Source organism: Myxocyprinus asiaticus, chromosome 33 (genome assembly GCF_019703515.2).
Source record: "Myxocyprinus asiaticus isolate MX2 ecotype Aquarium Trade chromosome 33, UBuf_Myxa_2, whole genome shotgun sequence".
In the NCBI taxonomy this organism is placed as follows: domain Eukaryota; kingdom Metazoa; phylum Chordata; class Actinopteri; order Cypriniformes; family Catostomidae; genus Myxocyprinus; species Myxocyprinus asiaticus.
The window spans coordinates 38807487-38832450 of record NC_059376.1 but is presented as its reverse complement, the minus strand read 5'-3'; the positions used below and the strand labels follow the sequence as shown (position 1 = coordinate 38832450).

General features: G+C 37.6%; 1 protein-coding gene across 6 annotated transcripts in view; it reads left to right on the top strand.

Annotated features, from left to right (window-relative positions):
- LOC127424424 (plexin-B1-like) overlaps nucleotides 1–24043 on the top strand; it is a 92814-nt gene extending 68771 nt beyond the window's left edge. For all 6 annotated transcript variants that reach the window (XM_051669632.1, XM_051669631.1, XM_051669629.1 and 3 more), the window contains exons 9-35: nucleotides 1255–1363; nucleotides 3185–3310; nucleotides 3533–3649; nucleotides 3876–3966; nucleotides 5961–6127; nucleotides 6455–6606; nucleotides 6818–7084; nucleotides 8031–8204; nucleotides 9392–9536; nucleotides 9776–10012; nucleotides 10947–11105; nucleotides 12493–12641; nucleotides 12787–12887; nucleotides 13227–13444; nucleotides 13661–13839; nucleotides 14462–14528; nucleotides 14754–14900; nucleotides 15159–15318; nucleotides 15468–15571; nucleotides 16986–17067; nucleotides 17206–17372; nucleotides 17537–17697; nucleotides 18306–18453; nucleotides 18637–18701; nucleotides 19990–20065; nucleotides 20484–20558; nucleotides 20646–24043. In XM_051669632.1, coding sequence (XP_051525592.1) covers nucleotides 1255–1363; nucleotides 3185–3310; nucleotides 3533–3649; nucleotides 3876–3966; nucleotides 5961–6127; nucleotides 6455–6606; nucleotides 6818–7084; nucleotides 8031–8204; nucleotides 9392–9536; nucleotides 9776–10012; nucleotides 10947–11105; nucleotides 12493–12641; nucleotides 12787–12887; nucleotides 13227–13444; nucleotides 13661–13839; nucleotides 14462–14528; nucleotides 14754–14900; nucleotides 15159–15318; nucleotides 15468–15571; nucleotides 16986–17067; nucleotides 17206–17372; nucleotides 17537–17697; nucleotides 18306–18453; nucleotides 18637–18701; nucleotides 19990–20065; nucleotides 20484–20558; nucleotides 20646–20750 — 3748 coding nt within the window. In that variant the 3' untranslated portion in view covers nucleotides 20751–24043. The remainder of the gene's footprint in view (nucleotides 1–1254; nucleotides 1364–3184; nucleotides 3311–3532; nucleotides 3650–3875; nucleotides 3967–5960; nucleotides 6128–6454; nucleotides 6607–6817; nucleotides 7085–8030; nucleotides 8205–9391; nucleotides 9537–9775; nucleotides 10013–10946; nucleotides 11106–12492; nucleotides 12642–12786; nucleotides 12888–13226; nucleotides 13445–13660; nucleotides 13840–14461; nucleotides 14529–14753; nucleotides 14901–15158; nucleotides 15319–15467; nucleotides 15572–16985; nucleotides 17068–17205; nucleotides 17373–17536; nucleotides 17698–18305; nucleotides 18454–18636; nucleotides 18702–19989; nucleotides 20066–20483; nucleotides 20559–20645) is intronic.
- Nucleotides 24044–24964: the final 921 nt, after the last annotated feature.

Sequence of the window (24964 nt, the reverse complement as noted above, 5' to 3'; positions counted from 1 at the left end):
TGTAGGTCCCCCTCGTGCCCCCAAAACAGCGCCAACCCGCATCTCGGAATAACATTCTGATATGATATTCTTCTCACCACAGTTGTACAGAGCGGTTATCTGAGTTACTGTAAATTCTACAGACTGTTGTGCGTGAAAATCCCAGGAGATCAACAGTTACAGAAATACTCAAACCAGCCCATCTGGCACCAACAATTATCCATGCGATTATCTAATCAGCCAATCGTGTGGCAGCAGTGCATAAAATCATGCAGATACGGGTCTGGAGCTTCAGTTAATGTTCAAATTAACCATCAGAATGGGGAAAAAAATTTGATCTCAGTGATTTGGACCGTGGCATGATTGTTGGTGCCAGACGGGCTGGTTTGAGTATTTCTGTAACCGCTGATCTCCTGGGATTTTCACACACAACAGTCTCAGAATTTACTCAGAATGGCGCCATAAACAAAAAACACCCAGTGAGCGGCAGTTCTGCAGACGGAAATGTCTTGTTGATGAGAGAGGTCAACAGAGAATGGTCAGACTGGCTTGAACTGGCAAAGTCTATGGTAACTCAGATAACCACTCTGCACAATTGTGGTGAGAAGAATATCATCTCAGAATGCTGTTCTGAGATGTGGGTTGGCGCTGTTTTGGTGGCACAAGGGGGACCTACACAATATTAGGCAGGTGGTTTTAATGTTGTGGCTGATCGGTGTATATAATACATTATAAATTCTGCAGACAAAATTTGAATTTGGTCATGTTATAATGCCTTACATTCTAAGGTATAACTTAGAATTGGTAAGTATATTATAATTGTGATTACAATTATTTATGAAAAGTTATAAAATTATATTGCATTTATAATGCCTTTACAATACATTATAAAGATGGGCTTCATAGAAATTGTTATGGAGTAATTCATCAGGCTTCATTTTTCTTTATTCAAAATACTGTATATTTTTTTATTTGAGTTTGGGGTGAAATGTGACCAAGGTTTTTATGACGTTCACCTGTTTAATTCTAAACAGGTCTGTGGTTAGCAAGAGGGTGGAAATAAGTGGAAAACTAATTTACAACTGATTTTGGTGCATGAAACCTTGACTAACATTATAAGTGGACTTTAGTTAAAGAAATTAAATAAAAAACAATTTAAATGATAAAAATTCCTACATAAAGTGTAGATTATGGTCCATACTGCTCGATATTGCCTATCCTTTCATAACGTTCTGTTGGGACTCTCATTCATCACATGTGATGTGTGTGATACAGGTGTATGGCATGTGTGAGCAGTATGTGGCCGTGTCACTGGTGTGTGAAGGATGAGCTCTGCACTCATGACAAGAGTTGCCCCAGACAACACGCCATCTATAACAGCAGGGTAAGCGATCGTCCTCCCTGTCTCTCTCTCTCTCTCTCTCTCTCTCTCTCTCTCTCTCTCTCTCTCCTCCTGCAGGGCTTTACCATTTCCTGCCCACTAAAGTGATCCTTATAGACAGCCCTAGGCCCTTTTTTTAAGGTCACAATGCACAATTATTATCCTTGAATGCCATCAGTAATGCTTTCTGCTAATGAAGGAAAAAATCTTTCTGTGTGAGGTTTAAATGGGACACCAAAAAGTACTATGGTATTACTGTAGTTTAATGAATGTGTTACTATGGTAGTGCCATGGTATTACTACATACCATAGTATATGAATATGGTTATCATTCAGAATCATTGTATACAGTATAACAAAGCATCATGCTATTAGTATCTGATACCATTATTGTACCACCACAGTTCTTTAAGTTATTGTTACTACAGTAAATTGTGATAACTTGATATTAGCCACCATTGTAATCAAAAAGAGAAATTGAACTAAATGACAGGTAATAGATTTGCTGATGCAATCTATTATGATTTTACATTAGTAACAATAACTGTAGTAACTGTTTTTTGGCAAAAAAGTACCATGTTTCTTTGGATGTATACTATGGTAATGGTAACCATGCAAATTCGATGGAATATACACTCACCAAGCACTTTATTAGGAACACCATGGTCTTCTGCTGTTGTAGCCCATTTGCCTCAAGGTTTGACATGTGCATTCTGAGATGCTATTCTGTGCACTACAGATGGGTTATCTAACTACCGTCGCCTTTCTGTCAGCTCGAACTACTCTGGCCATTCTCCGCTGACCTCTCATCAACAAGGCTTTCCGTCCGCATAACTGCCACTCACTGGAAACTCACTGGATTTTTTTTTTTTTTTTTTTTTAAATGCTAGAGACTTTTGTGTGTGAAAATCCCAGGAGATCAGCAGTTACTCAAGATCAGAGATCACATTTTTCCCCATTCTGATGGTTGATGTATATTTACATTTACATTTATGCATTTGGCAGACGCTTTTATCCAAAGCGACTTACAGTGCCCTTATTACAGGGACAATCTCCCTGGAGCAACCTGGAGTTAAGTGCCTTGCTCAAGGACACAATGGTGGTGGCTGTGGGGATTGAACCAACAACCTTTTGCTTACCAGTTCAGTGCTTTAGTCCACTACGCCACTGATGTGAACATTAACTGAAGCTACTGACCTGTATCTGCATTATTTTATTCATTGCACTGTTGCTACACGATTGGCTGATTAGGTAATCACATTAATAAGTAGGTGTACAGGTGTTCCTAATAAAGTGCTTGGTGAGTGTAAATATGGTAGTCATTCACTACCATGGTAAATTTATTATTTGTATTATTTTTTTTATATAATTTATATATTATTGCATTTATTACTTGGCCTCCTGCCAAATAAATAAATAAATGGACATGTAGTGTCAATGTGAGTTTGAGCTGTTGATTTGTTTAAAATGTTTATTTGATTTCAAAAATAATTTTATAATGCGAGAAGAGACCGCAGAATGATATGAGTGACATTGAACTATATAGACATAAAGCTATATTGAAAACCGGTTGCCAGGGACAACAGTCAATCATATAGCTTAGTCGTTATTTAAAATATTTGACCACAGACTGTCACGATTGACCAATCAGAATAAAGTATTCCAGAGAGCCCTGTAAAAGTTCAAAGCATCATGGTATTATCATCTAACTCCATCCCTGTATTATGGTACCATCACAAAACTGTTTTAAATATTGTAGAAAAGAATATATAGGTGAATATTACCTGCATGGTAACCCTTGTTTGTATATGTCTGTATATGCAGGAGCAGTCAACACCTCGAGGGCCCGACTCTTGCCCCTGCGTTTGGGCCCTGCAAAGCTCGCCACTGGTTCCTGTTGGCTTTGACACGGAGGTCACTCTACAGGGCAAAAACCTGGACATATTTGAGGTAATGCTCATCTGCCATTTATCATTCCATTGTATTTCAGTCAGTACGCTGGCCTTGATCATTTCATGGTCATGCATTTAAAGAGGCCCATTATTCTCGGGCTTGTTCATGAGGGTTGAGTGAACTAATTTATTATAATGTGTCTGAGGTGGGGGAAGGGGTTTTAAGACAGCATATGATTAGTGTTTGATTGTGTGACATACCGTCTAATATTCCAAACAGGATGAGGAAGATTACGCATGTGTGCTGGTCATCGAAGGCCGGGAGCTGCGTTTGCGGGCCACGTTGGACCGCAGCAAAGAGACGGGGGCACATGTGTTCAAGTGCACAGCTCATCAGGTGATATTAATAGCTTCCATTTATTCATCGCTGCATCACATCACGCTGTATCCGCTGCGGTTAATATAGACATGTGTATGGCATCTGCCATGATATTGGCTGTAATTTATGGTACCAGGCAGCAAAACACAACAATCTACACATTGATTTGTTGATGGTGCCACACGTTATTTCTCTGCTCGCACCTGGCTGATTATAAATTGATTTTGTGTGTATATGTGTTTAGTTTCAGTACTCAGAAAAGCAGTTTGAATATTCAGCCCCTGTATATCTGCAGTGGGGGACACAGCGTATAGATTCAGCACCACATCTCCGCCGTAAGTATATTATAAACCATATATGGTATATAAGTATACCATATTTTATTCATCATCAAACAAACAAGCAAACTAATTTTCTTGTACCTCAACTAGTAGAACATGATGCTAACAACGTCAAGGTCAGGGGTTCAAATCCCAGAGAATGCACAAGCTGATACAATGTACACTTTTAAAGCACTGCAGGTTGCTTTGGATGGAAGCATTTGCCAAAGGCATAAATGTAACAAGATACTTGCTTGAAGACTTTGTCCTTCGATAAGATTCAGACACATGTAGATTAAATCAATAAGTCAAAAGAGGCCATGTGTTTGTAATTTTACCATGAGTAAGGGATGTTCTTAAGCACAAACCTGAATTATAAAACACCGCAAACAGTACTATGATAAAATACATCTGTTCATTAACAGATGCATTTATATGTAAGTTTTGTCTGAATAAACAATTATTCCATCAAGTATTAGAACTTATTCACGCTAGCGCCATCTTTGATTTTTAATGGGAATGACAACGAGGCTGTGAGGGGTAAACTTACCATCTCTTCAATGGCACGAACGGTATAAAACTGTATAAAGCTCCTAGATCACATCTGATTTTCCACAACTCATGATGTCTGGAGTTCTCTGTATACTGAATGTGCTTGGACAGATATTTTATCAATGTTTTGTCCGCGGAATGATACAAAAACACTTTAAACTGCAGTACAGCCCATTGAAGAGACTGTACATCAATCCCTCACAGCCTTGTTGTCATTCCCATTAAAAATCAAAGATGGTGCTAGTGTGAATAAGGTCTAAACAGTTCATATGTCTAATTGTAGGCTGTTTGCGGTCGCCAAGCAACGTAGCAACTTGCCACAATAGAGTGCAGCAATGCCCGGACACTTTTTCAGCCGTCTTGTTTCAGGAATTATTTTTCTCTGTAAAGGATTTCATAAAATCCTTCATAAAAGAGTTGTAAGCCATGAACCAAACCAACAAGCTCTGAGGTGAATCACATTACAGATCTCAGTTTGAAGCAAAAAAGTATTTGGAAATCATATAAAAACAACAAAGGTGCAAGACTTTGTAATTAACGTCTTTAATGAGGGAATAACTACAATTCCATGTAGCATTGAGAAGGAATTACGTAATCGAATTAACTACAATAGAAAAACGATAACTACATTGATTCTATACTGACAATCAATAGACCTTATTCACAGTAGTGCCATCTTTGATTTTTAATGGGAATGACAACCAGGCTGTGAGGGATATACATACCATCTCTTCAATGGCACACACGGTATAAAGCTGTAAAAAGTTCTTGAAGAGACATTTTTTTTTTTTTTTCAATGTTTTTGTCCAAAAACACTTTAAACTGCAGTACAGCCCATTGAAGAGACTGTACGTCTATCTCTCACAGCCTCATTGTCATTCCCATCTGAAATCAAAGATGGCGCTGCACTGAATAAGGTCTATGACTTAAAATCAATAGTTTAAAGTACAGTATATTGTAAAATATTCAAATACATATAAAGTAAATATATTAGTAGTTAGAAGGGAAGGGAGACCGACTCTATTTCTGTCATTCACAGTCATGGGAGTGGGTGGTCATGACAGAGATTGTATGGCGCGGTTTGTCGGCCACAACTTTCTGATTGGTGGATTGTTTTCCTTCAGGAACATGGATAGGGTAGTTATTGACCAGTAATTTTGCTATTGAATACACATTTTTTATAAACGAAGCATATACCTTCGATTAACAACTTTGGAGCTCACAGTAGTTCTGTTTTTAAAGGTTTATACGTTTTTGTAAAAGCATTTAATAACTGTTGCGCTCTGTAATATAGAATGGGTGGTCACAGGTATGCATTTATAGTCATTTTCACTGCCTTCCAACAAGGCTCATCCAGTCAGAAACTATCTGTTCTGAAAATAACATCAGTAAGCCATTTAAGCAGGAAGTGACAGCGATTTGTGTGCTCATTGTGATGTTGTGTTTGTCTGTTATAGTGCAGCTGTATAACTGCTCAGTGGGACAGTCCGACTGCAGTCAGTGTCGTGCGGTTGCTGCCGATTACGGGTGTGTGTGGTGTGGTGATGAAACTCCCAGCTGTCTTTATAACCAATCATGCACCAGTGGAACCATTGACACCTGCCCTCCCCCTCTCATTACTCAGGTACAAACACACATTTATAAAAGATGCATATCTGTTGTACGTGCTAAACTGTTGATTAAATGTTGATTATGTACATACATTTTCTCAAACTGCTTACAGTAGTTATTGGCTTCCATGAATTTATCGGTATAATGGTGTGTGTGTTGTATGGTGGCAACACTGTTTATACTGTTTGGACAATAAGTTATACCTGAGAATCTTAAATAGCCATTTAATAAAAAATATACATTGAAGACTTTATAAAAGGAGTATCTACAACCATAACTGATTCAGGATCCTTAATTTTCATTTCACAATTTTCTTTTCTGTGTTTCTCGCTGTGGTCAGGTCGAGCCACTGACCGGGCCACTAGAGGGCGGCATTCTGCTGACAATCCAAGGCTCGAACCTAGGCCAGAGCTTTCAGGACATCCAGGCGGGAGTAACAGTGGCAGGCGTGACCTGCAGACCTCTATCTGAGGCCTATCGCATATCCACCAGGTACAATTCGATCATCAGTTTTAAGGCATGGTTCACCCTAGAATGAAAATGTCTGTCAAACCTGTCATTGCAAACCTGTATAGCTTTCTTCTGTAGAACACAAAAGGAGATATTAGGCAGAATGTTAGCCTCCGTCACCATTCACTTTCATTGCATATTTTTTCATTGCAAAGGTGTGCTGTAAAATTGTGCTGGTGTGTTTGTGTTTCAGCATTGTGTGTGAACTTCAAGCCAGTGCAAATATCACAGCTGGACCAGTGGTCATCACTGTCAGAGGTTCGGACAGAGGAGAGTCTCAGCAGACGTTCTCGTATCAGAACCCACAGCTGAGCCGGATTATGCCTGAGAAAGGTCCTTTAGCTGGAGGGACGATGCTCACGATTCTTGGGTCTCAACTCCTGACGGGACAAAAAACAGAGCAAAGAATCGACCAGATAACAGGCCTGCAGGCGTTTGTGGGCTTGCAGCCCTGTCGCATGTAAGCATTAATATCACTTGTATGTTTGTTGATAAAAACAAATGCAGAAGTATTTACTTGTTTAAAAGTGAAGTGTTAATTTTTTCTATGTGAAAATATATTTTTCTATCCCAGCTAAATGTGCAGAGATTACTTTAAGTTAACTGTTTGCAGGCCAAGAAGGAATCTGCACCGAGATTTGGACAAAATCTGTGGAATTCTGCGGAATAGATTCAAATGTAAAAATGTGTAAAATGGAGTTGAGAGTACAACACCTATATTGGTTGCTGAAAGCATTATCAAATTAGTTCAAATATTTAATAAAGAAACACGTATGGTGCGAGAGATGTATAGAATTTTATTAACGACTGCCATTTCAATTCTGTGGAAATATGCTGACTTCTCTGCAGAGTTCTGCAAGCACAGATTCCATGTGGGGCTATGGGGTGGGAGTCTTTTGGCACCTTACGATTTGATTCGATTAGATTCAGGGAGTCACAATCTGGTTCCAAATCATCCACTTTCAGAGATGACTCTTGAGCCTTTTGTTCTGTGTAAAAATATATATATATATATTTCAGGGGCTGTGCATGAAAATGATCAAGTGAGAATGATTTTGAGCATGTAATATGTTGTTGCATGATTGTGAATCCTGTTCTTTAAATATTTTTCATGATGCATAGCACGGATTGTTTGTTTTCTTTAAGAAGTTGTAAAATAAAGCTCATTCAGTCTGTTGTTCCGCCGTATTTTTAAGGATTGTTTCAGAATCATTTGAGAAAGAATTGCGATGCATCGTGGGAAACCTGTTTGAAAATAATCACTATTTTTTTGGGGCACAGAAATTGCACATTTCAGCTTTAACTGTTGTAATAAATTAGTGAAAAGATGCTGACTGTAAAACCAAGATTACAAACTACAGGTTGCATTTATTTGCCATGTCTCTCTGGCTTTTTTCTCCTGAAAGAGATGGAGTGAGTGACACTCGGCTGATCTGTCGCACCAGTTACTCAAACCAAACAGGAAATGTGCCAGTCAAAGTCTTGTTTGGAAGGGCAGAGAGGATTGTGGGTACTGTCCTATTCAGCTATATGGAAGACCCAATCATTATCGATGTAACCCCTACAGAGAGTTTCTATGGGTAAGTGTGCCTTTGCCTCTTTATATTTTACCTATGTTCCTATTACCTATTAAAATCTTAATTACAAAAATATTTAAAAAAAATACATTCTCCTATACCAGCTTAATATGCAGAGAAGTAAGCATTTGTAGGTTCATTTCCCCCAAAAGTGTAGGCGCTGTGGTGCTATCAAAACATTGCTGTTTGTTTATGCATCCTGTCCAGTCTGACACAACATTGGCTCAGCAAATGGCGTGAGTTTGGAGTGGGATAATGTCCAGTGGCGGCTGCGGTGGTGGTGGTGGGGGGGGGGTTGGGAAGCTTGTTTGAAAACAGCCATTATTTTTGCAATTCTATCAGTTTTACCGATTGTATTGGTTTTACCAATTAATCGGTGCATTTAGCTGCTTTTTGGAACCATCGATAATTGGCAAAAACCTATGTCGATAGTTGCAACAGCTTTTTTTTTTTTTTTATTTCTCTGTGGCCAGTGCTAGAGGATTCTATAGTTGGCTTACTGTAGTGCTTCAGTCTAACAGCGGCCTCTAGAGGTGAAATAAAACAATCACACACATCCTTGTGGGGATTTGATATCTACATCTTTCATCATTGACAATATTCATTCATATTTTTATCCTTTAATTCGTATTGTTATTTGGATTACATAATGAAGTGTTTAATATGTAGTGCATGCAGTGAAAAATGTGACCTATAGAACAAAAGCACATACAGTGTGTCTACAATTTCATATCTTGTAAATAATAATAAACCTTATTCCTCATTAAACCTCATCTGAAGATATATATGTACACATACACACACACACCCGATCAGCGACAACATTAAAGCCACCTGCCTAATATTGTGTAGGTCCCTCTCATGCCACCAAAACAGCGCCAACCCGCATCTCAGAATAACATTCTGAGATGATATTCTTCTCACCACAATTGTACAGAGTGGTTATCTGAGTTACTGTAGACTTTGTCAGTTTAAACCAGTCTGTCCATTCTCTGTTGACCTCTCTCATCAACAAGGCATTTCCATCTGCAGAACTGCCACTCTCTGGATGTTTTTTGTTTTTGGCACCATTCTGAGTAAATTCTAGAGACTGTTGTGCATGAAAATCCAGGAGATCAGCAGTTTCCACCACCAAAATCCACAGTCGGTCAACCTCTACCTTTAATATCTTGTTTTTTCTTTAAATGTAGGGGTGGCCGTGCTGTATATGTGACTGGACAACACCTTGATGTCGTTCAACAGCCAAAGATGTCAGTTTCTTATGAGCCGAGAGAACCTTTTGAAGCCAGAAAGCGGCGATACAGTCACATTTCTGTCAGGAATCCCCTGATAATGGTAAAAAAAAACATTTCACAGATTGGAGAACAAATTTTACAAATCAAACAAAATTAATTTGCAAAATGTATGTAAACATGACTTGAATCACATTTTATTCATTCTCAAAGGTTTAAATATTTATTCAAAAATAGTTTAATCATTCACTTGACTGAATTTGTACCCCTGCACTCTTGAGGCCTATGAAAGAAAGTGTTCTCAGAGGCACAGTTTGTACATGTGTTTCTCTCTATCTTCAGAGACAAGAGTTGTGCACCAACGTTACCTCTGAGCGGATGATTTGCTGGAGCCCCACAGTGCAGGGGGATTCTAGGATTGTGCGAGTGTGGTTCGAGATGGACAACGTGCACATTGACTTTCACACCATCAAGAACAAACCATTCATATACCACTCAAACCCAGATTTATTCCAGCTCAACAGTGAGGCTCCGGGAATGGCCATCCGCTTCAAACCTGGAGGAGTGCTAGCTGTGGAGGTACCATACAATCAGAATAAAACATTGGATAATGTACAGCAATCTGAGGTTTGTTAGACCGATGAATGCTAATGATTTTAAAGTAGTAGTTCACCCAAAAATGACACCAACAGTTCAAAGTAGTGCAGTGTTTCTGCGTGTATAACTTTTGAACCGTATGGCTTAGAAACAAACTAGATTTTCCACCATTTAAACTTTTCTGAAAACCCTATACTTTAGAACTTCTAGGCCATACGTCCAATTTGCACAAAATTTGGTGTGTATCATTTAGGTACACTCATGATAAAAAGATGTCAAAAGCTTTTTGATAGACCAAACCGTTATCATAGATTGCCTCAATGAATTTTTATACAGAGCACGCCTAAGTGGTCATATGTCATAGCCATCTTGCCCTGAGAGTGCGTGAGCAGTTTTGTTCAAGAAATATGAAAAATGGCATTTTTTGCTTATAAATTCTGAATTGTAAGACTGATTTCTTTAGATTCATTGGGTTATCAAATGATACCCAATGTTCCAATGACAGTCATATTGGGCATCAGCTTTTTTAAATTTTGTTGTAAAATGCTATACTTCAATAAAGTATTGGCGTATCGTTACGAAACTTGGTGTATGTCATCAGCAGCAGCACCTAGTGGTCTTAAAATATAGAATGTTTAAAAAAGCGTAGAACTTTTGATTCATTTGGCTTATATGTGATGACGTTCTAAACCTCTTGGATCACATTAGGAGAAATGTTGAAGAATGTACCCTCAACGTTTTTACATGTAAGAAAGCTAAAGGGGACTAGGGCTGTCAACCATCAAAATAACAAACAAACAAACACCATAAAAATTATCATTAAAGTAGTCCATATGACTTGTGCACTATATTCCAAGTCTTCTGAAACCAAACGTTGTTGCTATGTGACTGATTATGTATTTTGTGTCTTTTAAAGGGCAAGGGATTGACACTGGCCATGAGCAGAGAGGAAGTTCTCGCACAGTTGGGAGATAAAGAGTGTGACGTGAAGACCCTAGATAACACACACCTGTACTGTGAACCACCTGAGGAACAGCCTGTCCCTGTGGGTGACAAGAAATTACCCAGCCTCAAAGTCAGTATATATCCAGTCTTCATCAGTTTTATTTCATAGGTTTTGCTATTTTTCTAAAGGTGAAGTGTATAATTTTTTGGATGTTAAAATACTTCGTTTCATTCCAGCTTAATATGCAGAGACAACTATAAGTCATTTGTAGGTAGATTTTTGGACCAATTAAATTTCACGGTGACCAGAGCTACCCAGCGTGATGCAAAAATAATGTATTTATTATAATTATTTAAAGGGGTCATGAACTGAGAAATCAAAATTCCCTTGATCTTTTCACATATAAGAGATCATTGTACTATAAAAAAAAATCCTGTACGTTTCAGAACTCAAAACTTTCTCGTTAGTCTAAAAACAGCTTATATTGAAGCCAATCTGCCAAAACGACAGGATGTGGAATGTGCCACTTTATTACGTAATAGTGTGGCTAAACACCACCTCCGCAGAAGATCAACACCTGCTTCTACATCACTGCCTGTTTAGCCCCGCCCACTGATTCACGCATGTAGTAGGTAAATAACAAGAGAGGCAAACGCATGTCTACGCAGAAACCAAACGATAAAGATGGCTCCGAAGACAACAAGACGCTGTGCATTGCCAAGTTGTGGAAAAACACAGTCTTTGCGTTGCCTTCCTTCAGATCCCAACATTAGGAAAGAGTGGACGAACTTCATTTTTAATGAAGTTCCAGACCGCGTCAGTAAGAACTTGGTCCTTTGTTCACTTCATTTTACCGCGGATTCATTTACAAACAAGGCAAACGAATTTGACGCAGGATTTTCAGAAAGATTAGAAACTAAAAGACGATGCTGTTCCGACTATATTGGATCCGACAGTAATGTCGCACCACACAAGTGTGAGTAACTGTTTTTATTACGTGGTCACTATTGCTTTGTCTATTACAGATCGTTTGATGTGTACTGAGTATTTATGCGTTTTTAACCTAAATCACAGCAGCGTCCATCTATGAAGGATGTATAGCTGAATTTCACCGGCTGCCATTTCTTAACATCGGAAGTTTTCAAAACAATTCCACGCGTGTACTGACGGGGACATTGAAAATTTTTAAATATGCAAAACTGTTAGCCAATCATACCAGCGGGCGTTTACTTCAGAGTCTACAATCCGCCACGCCTATTCAAACGGTGTGTTACGATGAGGTGGGGTCAAAACAGGACAGAAAATAGCCTATTACTTCTAAATTATGATGTTTTTTAAAAATCTTGATAACATTATAAGTGGACCTCAGAGAACAGTACAAAATAAAAAAAAGGCAGTTCATGACCCCTTTAACATATCAAACACATTTGTTGCATCATACCTGGTTAGGATGCAGTGTAAGTGAAATAGGTATGTCTTTTGTAATCAAAATTGTCAATGTGTGTGTTTCTCACAGGTGTTAATGGGAAAGCTGGAGTTTGATTTGGGTCCAGTGCAGTACGACAATCATCTTCACTCCCCAGTGCCTCTGGCAGCTCAGGTCGGACTGGCAGCGGGGGCGGCAGTGGTCGTTCTCATCGTACTGGTCATCATTCTCATGTACAGGTAGAGTCTGAATTCATGTCAGATTTCCTCTTAGTCTGTTGTCATGACAATAAACCAGCTCTCTGAAAGTATTTTAATGGGATCCATTAAAGGAGTGTAATGCTCTAACCCTGTGTGTGTTCTCTCTCTGTGTGTGTTTGGAAAGGAGGAAGAGTAAACAGGCTCTGAGAGATTATAAAAAGGTTCTGGTGCAGCTAGAGACTCTGGAAATAAATGTCGGAGATCAGTGCAGAAAAGAGTTTACTGGTACATCGAAACACAGCACTTCATCCATACAGTTTGGCCTTATAAAAATGTGCCATGATAACCATACTTTCCACCAAAATACTATATTTACTATAATTATTGTTACTGCTGTTAAACTTTAGTTATTACATGTCTCTCTTGGAATACTTGATTGTGATTGGTCAAATTAAGCATTTGTAAGTATAGTGACCTCTAAACTGTATAATTGACCATGGTGTTTGGGTGAAAACTATGGTTGCCATGGTAAAAAAGAAATACAATTTTTTTTATTCCGCACTCCTTATAAATGTAAATTTATTATAACATGCACAGTGATACTGACATTTTCCTGTCCTCCAGATCTGATGACCGAGATGATGGATCTGAGCAGTGACGTTGGTGGTCCTGGAATTCCGTTTCTGGATTACCGCACATATGCAGAACGTGTTTTCTTTCCAGGCCAGAAGGGGGCGCCACTGAGTCAGAACCTGGACTTGCCTGATTCTCGCAGACAGACTGTGGTGCAGGGCCTGGGTCAACTCAATAACCTGCTCAACAACAGACTCTTCCTGATACGGGTCAGTGACTCCGACCAAGGGACCCCTAATATAAAAACGCCATATTTTCTAAGTAACACTATAAAAACTTTCTGAATAGCAGTGTGAGACGCTTTGCAAATTTGTTTTGAAAGCTTGGGTTGTTTGAAGGAGATTTGTCAAAGTAGTAAGCTTTTATGCATCTCAGGTAACATCGGTGGTACTAATGTAGATAAATTCTGCCCTGGGTTCCTCCAGTTCATTCATACCCTGGAAGCGCAGCAGAGTTTCTCACAGAGAGACAGAGGTTATGTTGCATCTCTACTCACGATGGCTCTACATGATAAGCTGGAGTACTTCACTGATGTCATGAAGACTCTGCTGGGGGATCTGGTGCAGCAATATGTGGCCAAGAATCCCAAACTCATGCTGCGCAGGTATTTTACATTTTAGTCATTTGATACACTGTATTATCCAAATTGACTTACAGTGGATATACATTTTACCATTATGTATATTCCCTGGGAGTTGAATCCATGACCTTGTGTTGTTAGCACCCTGCTCTACTAGTTGAGTTGCAGGAACATAGAGTTAAGGAATTCACTACTATTATCTCATAGTCCGTTGAAATTGACTTGACTTCCTTTCTGTTTAGAGTCCTAGAAACCCCAAAGCTGTATGAGGAAAAAATAAGAATAATGACATTGACATTAACTTTTAAGTAATACTTTTTAAGTTTTAATTTTTAAGTATGTTAGATCCCAAACCAAAGTAATTTTTCATGTTGGGCTTTGGAAGCAAGTTACCAAGTTGAAATTGTGCTTATAATCAGTGCTCATAAAATTTGAGCAACATTGCGTGGTATTTATGTTACTGCTATGCTTATAATGTTTTTGAATTATTAAAATTGGCAAACAAAACATGAGGGTTAATCTCAGGGACTGTTTATTTATTTCAATCTTCATCTGAGCTGTGTAAAAAACAACGGTCTAATCCTCTCTGATCTGATTATGTTAAATCTACTCTGAAATAATATTTCACGCATGTCGTCATCTGTAGGACTGAAACGGTTGTGGAGAAGATGCTGACCAACTGGATGTCCATCTGTCTCTACTCTTTTCTCAAGGTATCAGAGTGTGTGATGGCCTACATTCTAGACATGTGGCAATTCTATACAGTTGAATTTATTGATAGTGAATTATGAGAACAAATCACTAGTTTATCAAATTGTTGGCTCCAACAGTAAAATCTAAAACCCAACAAATGGGGGGACCACTTCATCTGTTGTAAAATCATTCTAATGCACAGCCTCTCAAGGCTAATGTATGAAAATGTGTTTTTGTTTGTGTAGGAGGTTGCCGGAGAGCCTCTCTACAAGTTGTATAGGGCTATTAAGTACCAGGTGGATAAAGGACCGGTGGATGCAGTGACTGGCAAAGCCAAACGCACTCTCAATGACAGTCACCTTCTCAGAGAGGACATAGACTACTGCTCAATAGTGGGTCCATCTCAGTGTTTTTTCCATGTACTCACCCTCTTGTTGTTCCAAACCTACTTTCATCTGTGGAAAAAAAAAGATGTTAGAATTTCAGACTTAGTCACCATTCACTTTCATTGTATGGAAAAATAGAGATGCAATGAAAGTTCCTGTCATTCTGCCTAAAATCTCATATTGTGTTCCATGAAAGAAGATCATATAGGTTTGGAACAGCATATGAGACATTAAAATTTTTATTTTTTTGTTTTCTGTCTTTAGACACTGACAGTGCTGGTGAAAAGTGGAGTCGAGGTCCAGCCCTGTCCTGTTAAAGTTCTGGACTCTGACACAATAACTCAAGTTAAAGATAAAATCCTGGACCAGATCTATAAAGGAGCTCCTTATTCCCAGAGACCAGCCGCAGACTCATTGGACCTTGGTACAGTCAATTTTTACCTAGCTAGACTAGTCCTAACCATGTTAAATATTTTTGGTAGAAATAGTTTGAAATCTGAAATACTAGTTTGTTCAGTTTTTATTCAGTTCAATATATTTGGATATTTATTTTTGGTTACTGTGTTTCCTCAGAGTGGCGATCAGGTCAGGCGGGTCACCTGACTCTTTCTGATGATGATGTCACAGCCATCGTTCAGGGTCGCTGGAAACGGATTAACACTTTACAGCACTACAAGGTACATATGATGTGACAAACATACGATCTTGCACATTTCAAGTTTAATCAGATTGGTTGGTTGATCGGTGGATTTGTGCGTTTATGGGTTGGTTAGTTGATTGGATGGATGGATGGATGGATGATTTGTGGATTAGTTGGATAGCCAGTTGGTTGATTTGTAGATTAGTTAGTTAGGCGGTTTGTTGATTTGTGGATTGGTTAGTTAGTCAGTTGGATGATTTGTACATTGGTTAGGTAGTTGGTTGGTTGATTTGTGGATGGATGGATGAATGATTTGTGGATTGGTTAGTTAGTCAGTTGGTTGATTTGTGGATTGGTTAGTTAGTTAGCTGGTTGGTTGGTTAATTTATGGATTGGTTAGTAAACCAGTTGCTTAATTTGTGGATTGGTTATTTGGCCAGTTGGTTGATTTGTAGATTGGTTAGTTAGTTGGTTGATTTGTGGATTGGTTAGGTAGCTGTTTGGTTGATTTGTGGATGGATTGATGATTTGTGGATTAGTTGGTTAGTCAGTTGGTTGATTGTTATATTGGCTAGTTAGCAGGTTGTTTTATTTGTGTATATATGGACTGATAGATGATTTGTGGATTACTTAGTTTGTCATTTGATTGATTTGCAGATTGGTTAATTAGCCGGTTGGTTGATTTGAGGATAGATGATTTGTGGTTAAACTGGTAAGTCAGTTGGTTGATTTTTGTATTGGTTGGTTACAGGTTGAGTGATAGATGATTTGTGGATTACTTTGTTAGCCGTTTGATTGATTTGTAGATTAGTTAGTTAGACATTTGGTTGATTTGTGAATTGGTTAGTTAAATTTAGTTGGTTGATTTGTGGATTAGTTAGTTGGCAGGTTCTTTGATTTAAGGATGGATGGAGAGAGATTTTGTGGATTAGTTGTTTAGCTGTTTGGTTGATTTGTAGATTGGATAGTTTTAGTAGGTTGGTTGATTTTTGGATTGGTTAGTTAGCCAGTTGAAAGGTTTGTGGATTGGTTTGTTAGCTGGTTGGTTGATCTGTGAAGCCCATTGTACAAAGGTGCCAAGGTTTGTTCCTGGCAGGCAGCAGATGCCCAAATCCTGCCCCCACCCTAATCCTAACCAAATGAAGCCTTTAAGGCAGAGTAGCCTGCCAGGAACAACAGATGGCACCTTTCAACGTTGGTTGATTTGTGGATTGGGTAGTTTGCCAGTAGATTGATTTGAGTTAGTTGATTGACTTGGTTGTCTGGTTAGTTTGTTGGTGGGTGGATGGATGAATGATTTGTGGATTGGGTAGTTAGCTGTTTGGTTTATTTGTGGATTGGGTAGTTAACCGGTTAGTTGATTAACTGGTTGGTTGTCTGGTTGGTTGTTTAATTGGTTTGTCAGGTGTGATTTGACTTGGCTTTAAGACTCTCTCCTCTTGTCCTATCAGGTGCCTGATGGGGCCACCGTGGCTCTCATCCCTCGTTCCCAGAGTTCTCTAGGAGTAAACCAGGTGTACCAGACTGGAGAGAGTAAGACAACAGCACGCAATTTGATCAATCTTAAGAAAACTCCAATTACTTACCAGATATTTTTACTTAATTGCTGACCATCAGAAATCAAAATATAAATTTCTCATTGTAATGTTATTTTCTTTATGGTTACTGTAGAAACTCCTATCCTGGAGGGGGAGGAGGAGGAAGGTCTTCGGTTGTGGCATCTAGTAAAGCCAAGCGAAGACTCTGAAATCCCCAAACACAGGAAGAGCAGCATGAGAGAGAGAGAGCGAGCAAAAGCAATCCCAGAGATCTACCTAACACGACTGCTTTCAATGAAGGTACACTACAAGTGCAAGAATGAAGGATCTGTCATACTGTGTATGCCATATTGAATAGATCCTGTACTTTCCATGTTTATTTGGGAGATATATCTTCCATCTATCTTTTGCTGACTGTCAGAATGATTGAAAGCTGATCTGTGTTTATAAATGTGTATCTTCAGGGCACGCTGCAGAAGTTTGTAGATGATGTGTTTGTAGCCATTTTGAGCACTAAAAGGCCTCCACCCATTGCTGTCAGATTCTTTTTTGACTTCCTGGATGATATGGCAGAGAAACATGGCATCGACGACCCAGAGACGGTGCACATCTGGAAAACAAACAGGTCAGCAGAACTGCCCATATCTCTTGAAACATTATATTAAACATTTTTCAAAACAGCAGGATTGCTTCTCAGATCAATCATGCTGTACTTTTGTACTGAGATACATTTTAGATTAAATATGACATTTGGATTTATTTCAGATGATACTCTTAGAAATTAATTCTGTCTGCTCAGAATTATATTGTTGTAATTGTAAAGGGTTCCCTCAGTCATGGAATAGAAAGAAAGAGTTTTGTTTTTGTGAATTTGTTTTCTCCATAAAATCTATGTATTTTTTTTTTTTTTTTTTTTATGAATGTACTTATGTAGACCTTTTTTTTTTTTTTAATACAAAAATATTTCTTTGGCTAAATAATGCTCTTGTGAAGAGTAAAACTTGCCATAGTAATGTTTGATTTGTGGCCGAACCAGTTCAGAAGTGGTATAAATGATTATTTTGTGAATCTGTCTGTATTAGGATTATTTTTTAAATCCTTTCCCAGTGTTTACAAATAATTCAAAAGGTTGTGGAAATTCAATGATCAAAAAATGTGGTGAAATTTATAGGAACAAGGCCCTTGTGTTATACTGAACGTTAATTTATTATCTTGTTTTCTGTCTGTCTGCAGTTTACCTTTGCGTTTCTGGGTGAACATCTTGAAGAACCCTCAGTTTGTTTTCGATGTGCAGGTGACGGATAGTGTGGATGCCGTCCTCTCCGTTATCGCACAGACCTTCATTGATTCCTGCACTACATCCGAGCACAAAGTGGGTCGGGTCAGTACAGCAATTAACCTCTTGACCTCTCTAGCTGTGACCTCATTATGAGTGGCTTCTGGAAGTGAGTGTTCATATACAATAGAAGCAGAAGATGAACAAGGACAGGAAAGAGAAAAGGAAATAAGAAAACACTCTTTAAATGTATAAAAGAGCTCATTGTCTTGTCTCTGTGTCCTTTAGGATTCGCCTGTGAATAAATTGTTGTACGCCAGGGAAATTCCACGATACAAGCAGCTGGTGGAAAGGTGAGATTATCAAAGCATAACACAGCAATACTGCCCTTTTCAAACTAGGTGATTCTCACGATACCCGTTATTAAAATGTCCTGGTCAGATTTAAAGCTGAAGCGTGTTATGTCTTCGCCACTAGTGCCAACGAACGGAATTGCAAAAATAAACGTTTGTTTTCAAACCCCCTACTGTTGATCAAACAAACAGATAGTCCCGCCCCCATCTCAGACCATTGGTTAATTTAATGAGCACATTAAATTAACGTTCTTACACCGATTAAGCTTAAGCCGACAACATGTCTGGTCATGTAAACGCATTAAATGGCTTTCCTTTATTGTTGTAGGGTCAAAAAGGGCTTATTAAGAATAAACCGATCGACGCGTTTGCGTTACATGTAAACACCTTAACTGGGGTTCTTACATGCTTATCCAATGTGCACATGTTTTGTGCATGCCTTTTCACGATTTGAAATAAAAAAAAAAACAGAATACGCGATTATTTCAAATGTCATGTAAATGTGGATTTCTTGATTTTTTTTTTTGGGAGTAATCAGCGTATTGGTGTGCATGTAAACGGGCCCAGTGTTATTGTGTCGTGTGGACGGGTCGTTTAAAACAGAGGAAATTTTATAGCGCCACCGAGACAGTTTACCTTTTTAGTGAAAATTACCCTACAAATTGCTTATTGACAGTTGTCTCTGTGTGTGTGATTTTATCACAGAAAATGTTACATACTTCAGCTTTAACCCCAAATCAATACAAATTGCATGGTGACATTATTTTCAGGACGATTTAACACATTTAAGCCCCAATTCTCATTACCGTAGTGCATTCATGTTTCTTTACCATTTCTGTTGTTTTCAGTGATTATTCTCATTACCGTAAGTCATTTTTTACTGTATTAAATTCAGTGAAGATACAAGTTAATACCAAGGGAGTACTACAATGATGCATAAATACTTTACAGTTTTTTACTTTTATACTTAACATACTTTAAAGTCTTTGTCACATTGCGGTAATGAGAATGGTGGGGTAAAATGTGCATAACTGCCATAAACAATGTCACAATGTAAAATCTTTATGGCCTTAATAAATAGGTTTCATTTTCTGTATGCAAAATACAATAAAATAATATTGGGATAACATATATATATTTTAATATATAAAATAGGAGCCAGGGCATGATCTTGATAGTTTGGTGAGAATCACCCTGTTAGGATCAATGTAGAGCTGAAATTAATACATCAAGTCAAATGTAAAGAGATTTAATTCTGTAATGACATTTATTCTATGATCTCTTGTAGGTACTATAGTGATATTCACAACGCAGTGTCTGGCTGTTATCAGGAAATGAATTCCACCCTCACAGAGTTGTCAGGGGTGAGCTAGAATTTGATTCTCTTCTAAATTAAATTCAGACAGTTTAACATTTTTCAGAAAAATTCACGCTAAATTAGAATTGCAGAATTCCGAAACAATATTGGGAACTTCTATGAAGTGGCAATATTTGCCCCCCTAGAACAGATTTTCAGGGGCATTTTTTATAAAATTGGTTTAATTGAAATAGTTTCAATCTGAAGTGTTCAGTGTTTTCAGAGTTTATAGAAATATGTACATATAGTCTAAATAATAGTATTAAATGAATTTACAATAAAATTCAAGCTCACATTTTAAATATTTTTGTCTTGGGTAATTACTGACCGAGTTTCAGTTCCCATTATGTCTGATTTGTCAGTATATTTCAAGTCATGTGAATTGTTGTAAGATTGCCGTAACTGTCTCTTGATTGTCTGTTTAGAGTTTTGCATCAGAGATGAACAGTTTGGTGGCGTTGCATGAACTATACAAGTATATCAACAAATACTATGATCAGGTCAGTATGGGACTGAAAGCTTCTTGTTTCGTTTGAGTGAATTTCTATTCCTCACATTGGGTTTTGTGCTGAATGCATTGTATACAGGTTATCATGTCTCTGGAGGAGGACGCTGCGGGGCAAAAGATGCAGCTGGCGTATCGCCTGCAGCAGGTTGCTGCCCTGGTGGAGAATAAAGTCACTGACCTTTAGGCTTTGGCCTTTTACCCTTTAATCACAGAGTCCAATCGGTGCTTTTTCAAGCGACGTGTTGATTGATCGGCTGATTAAATCCAGCCACAGTGCCAAACTCTGCCCTCCCCGCGTGCTTCCATGACTTTTCCGATGAGCACTCAGCGAATTCTTAACAAAAGGGAACCGGAAATGAAGTTATGACCACTTCTTTTCATGAAACCCTAATGGTAATTTTACTGGAGAAGGATCGGTTTTCAAACTGAAGCTACAAACTACTCCTAGTAGCATTGATGAATTGAAAGTGTGTGCGTGCGTGTTCATGTTTGTTAATTGGTGGTGTGTTTGTCCAAAAGGGGCTGCTGTATATGTGAAGCTTACTGGAATTAAAATTATTTGACCCCAAATCTACTGAAGTGGTTCTCACATGTATTGTGACATGCTGAGACACATTTTTAAAAAACAATTTTTATACTTAAATTCCATGATCAAAGTTTCATGGACTGCTACAAGGTGTGACCTCCTAACAACCATTGCAATCATCTCAAAACTATTTACATCCTTCAGTTACTTCATCTATATGGAGTATTTTGTTCCAGGTTTAGAGATGTCAAAGTTTTCTCTTTGCCTAGTTTTTATGCTTCGATCAAAACTCAAAATCAAAGTCTGGCCATGTGGTATTAACATTTTATACTGACATTTCTACATTAGTATTGCTGATCACTCAAGTATTAAACTTGGAACTTTTATGCGGAACATTCTAGAGTAAGTTTATGCACACAAGTGCCAAAACAAGTTATAAGAGCACAAGATTTGTGTGTGCATATTATTGTGTAATTTAATAAGTGCATGCAAGTGAGTCACAAATTCGCCATTCTTTGTTTTTCGCTGTTGTTAACATCTCAAATGTCTTGATTCTTGTACTGCAGATCTATGACCTGGTTAACTTAAAGTTCATCATAGCATTGATATGCCTTCATTCCCAAGATTTCTGATACATGATGTGGTTGTTCTTTCACCTTTTGCATACAAAATTAAGCCTTTTTTAGGACCATTAAAGGAATGTTACAGATTCAATAAAAGTTAAGCTGAATGAACAACATTTGTGGAATAATGTTAATTTCCACAAAAGAATTTATTTTGACATGTCCCTCCTTTTTATTAAACTAAAAATTGAATAATATATTTAATGTATAATATATATATATATATATATAATTTTTTTTGCTTTGCTATTCTATGCTTTTTGTGTACAAGTCCAAATGAAAATCAACATTATGCTACAAATGCTGTTGACTGTTTCAGCTTTTTTGTTTTAAATAATCACATATCAAAGACTATATAGCCATGATGTATAAATACTTCACATTTATTGTCATTTAATGCCAATTTTTTTCACATTACGGTTATACTAAATTTTTTGCATTACGGTAACAAGAGCTGGGGGTGGGGTGGTAAATGTGTTTAATCGTCATGAAAATAATGCTACAATGCCAAAAGTCTTAATGGTCCTAAAATAGGCTTCATTTTTCCTTGGATGTTTGGGTTAAATATGACCCAGTTTGCCCATACTTGCATGTACTGTAATTTAATAGCACAAGGGAGCACATTTCTCCAAGCTATAATAATATGTGATTTGTGTATCAAATGAAATCCAAAGAGATACAGCTGGGATGTGCAGTTTCTTGGGAGATATTGAAACAAAACTGGGTCAGTTTGGGTCTTTGGATTCTGAGGTGACAGGCGGAGAAAAGCGTCTTTATTGCTCAGTTCCAGTGATTAGAACAGCAGCGGTTGAATTGAGAGTTGTGTAAATCAGACACTGAATAGAAACTTATATTGTAAATAATGCTTATTTATACATGACCGCCAAATGTGCCTTTGTTACTTCTTATAATGTCTACCAATTAAAATACACATGCTTGACATTACTTGCCAAGTCAAGAAGATGAGGAACTGTGGCACAAATATTGCCCGTGGAAGTGTGAATTAGTGAAGATCAATGGCGAGTTAATTCTGTTATATTGGGCTCTTGGTCACTGTGTGTGTTTCAGCCTCAGGATTACAGCCGCTGATCTCAATGGATTCAGTATAAACACACTTTTGTAGCCTATTTCATTTCTAGTTCAGTCCAGCACTTCATTTCCAACCTGGTTTAACATGTCACAGGTGACGAAAGTGTAAATTGTAATTGTAATGATTTCAGCTTGAACTTTAAACTATACGTTATGTGCTCTGTTCATGTTTGCTTGTTAAAATTATGATTTGTTTATTGCCAGAAGCACTTTGTGTTTAAATTTTGGTGCACCCATAATGTCTGCATTTTTGTAAAGCTTAAATTAAAGGGTTTATGCTTTAATGTAATCCTTTTTATGTAAAGAACTGAAAATAACATTTGAATCTTTCATTCATTGAAGGGTCAAATCTAAACCCCTGTTTGATGCTTTCATACAAACTAGATGCAGTCTGGACATCTATTTGAAATGTATTTCTGAAGGCTTCCCTGGTCCTGCATTTATTTATGCGATTTCGGTTCATCATATTAATATGCACAGGGTTGTGTTGTAAAAAAATATCTCAACTTATTAGTTTGCTTATCCTCTGTATGTTTACTAGCCTGTTTTTGAATGTGTTTGGCCTCTTGATGTATTTTTGATTATTAGACTGATGCATGCTTGAGATTTGATTGGATTTTCTGATTGGTATGGTTGATGAGAGTTTCACTCTACGGACTGCATTATGAGTGCATGACTCTCATAAACACGAGTGGACCACTCTGTGTGAATGAGATGTGTGTGTGCATTAAAGCTTGTAAGTATAAGTAGCGCTTTGTACATGACGGTGAGGTTATTTGCAAATCTCCTATGTACTCTCATTTCTTTACACAACATCTTTTGTACAGTCTGGCAATTTACTGTCTTGCCAGTCGTGAGGAATACAGCATCTTTGCAGATTAACAATTCAGCCCATTGTTAAAAAGGATTGTTGGCGTATATGAAGCCCTTGCTCTCTACCACATTTTACACAACTTTTATACAAGGGGGAAAAGTATATGGTCATTTTCTTATGAAGTTGTTGTTAAAAGAGAACTTAGACCCATTCTAAAGACTCTTTTCTATTTGTATTGTGTATAGTTTGCTAACAGTTGTGTATATGTGCCTGTACATATTGTGAAGAAGACATGTTTTTTCCCCATCTTGGATAGAATTACTCTCTCCATTGAGGAGAAATTGGGAGCCAAAATGTTGAAATGAGTGAAATTGACATTTTGTATCTGGAAAAAAATAAAGCTATAATTTTAACAATGAAGACAATTGTTTACTTTGAATGGTTTGAATTGGTTATGACAAACAAATGATACTCTGTGTGATTCTGGCTTACTGTTCAAAATAAGAAGTGTGTTCTGAGGGTAGCTCATTTTACCTGATGGAGATGTTTGTATTATTGGAGAAATTTGTACACTTAAAAAGTATGATGGCTTAAAATCTTTTTTTTTTAATAAAAATTTGGTCCCGGATGTACAAAAGTACATACATACATATGCAGTCATCGAAAACAGTAACTGGGCTGTCCATAACAGCGCTGAGAAAAGTAACATGTTCTACGTGACAGTGCCGTCAACATTAACACGTTAACACTGATGTATTCAGTGTTCTATTTATTTATACACATCAGATCTGACCAATTATACATAGTTAGGGTTAGTTGTGGATTAGGGTTATATATATATTTTTTTTTTTTTTTTTTTAAAAAGGAGAGACATAAGCTTCACCCATTGTCAGTTATCCCTGTTTTATGCTAATCACAATTTTCAATAGTAAGTTTTTCACAATTCTACCTAGGTGTGACCCAAACCGTACACTTGTGCACTATTCTATGCCATTTTGTAGTGTAAGTACACTAAAAAAAATCCTGTTGTTTTTACAAAAAAAAAACAAAAAAAAAAACTGGCAGCTGTGATTGCCAGAATAATTATGTTAAAAAAAAATAAAAAATACAGTAAAAATGTAAACTACTTTACAGAACAACCTGTAAATTTTAGTTTAAACTGTTGTAATTTACATGACCATGCTGGCACTGTAAAAATATTACAATAAATTCTGTTACATTTACAGTAAAAAAAACGATAACCTTCTGAAACTGTAAATATCTGCTTTTTACTTTATAAGGTAGTGTTAATCACTGTAAAAATTACAGAAAAGCACATGATGACATGAAGATCATCAATAGAAGCC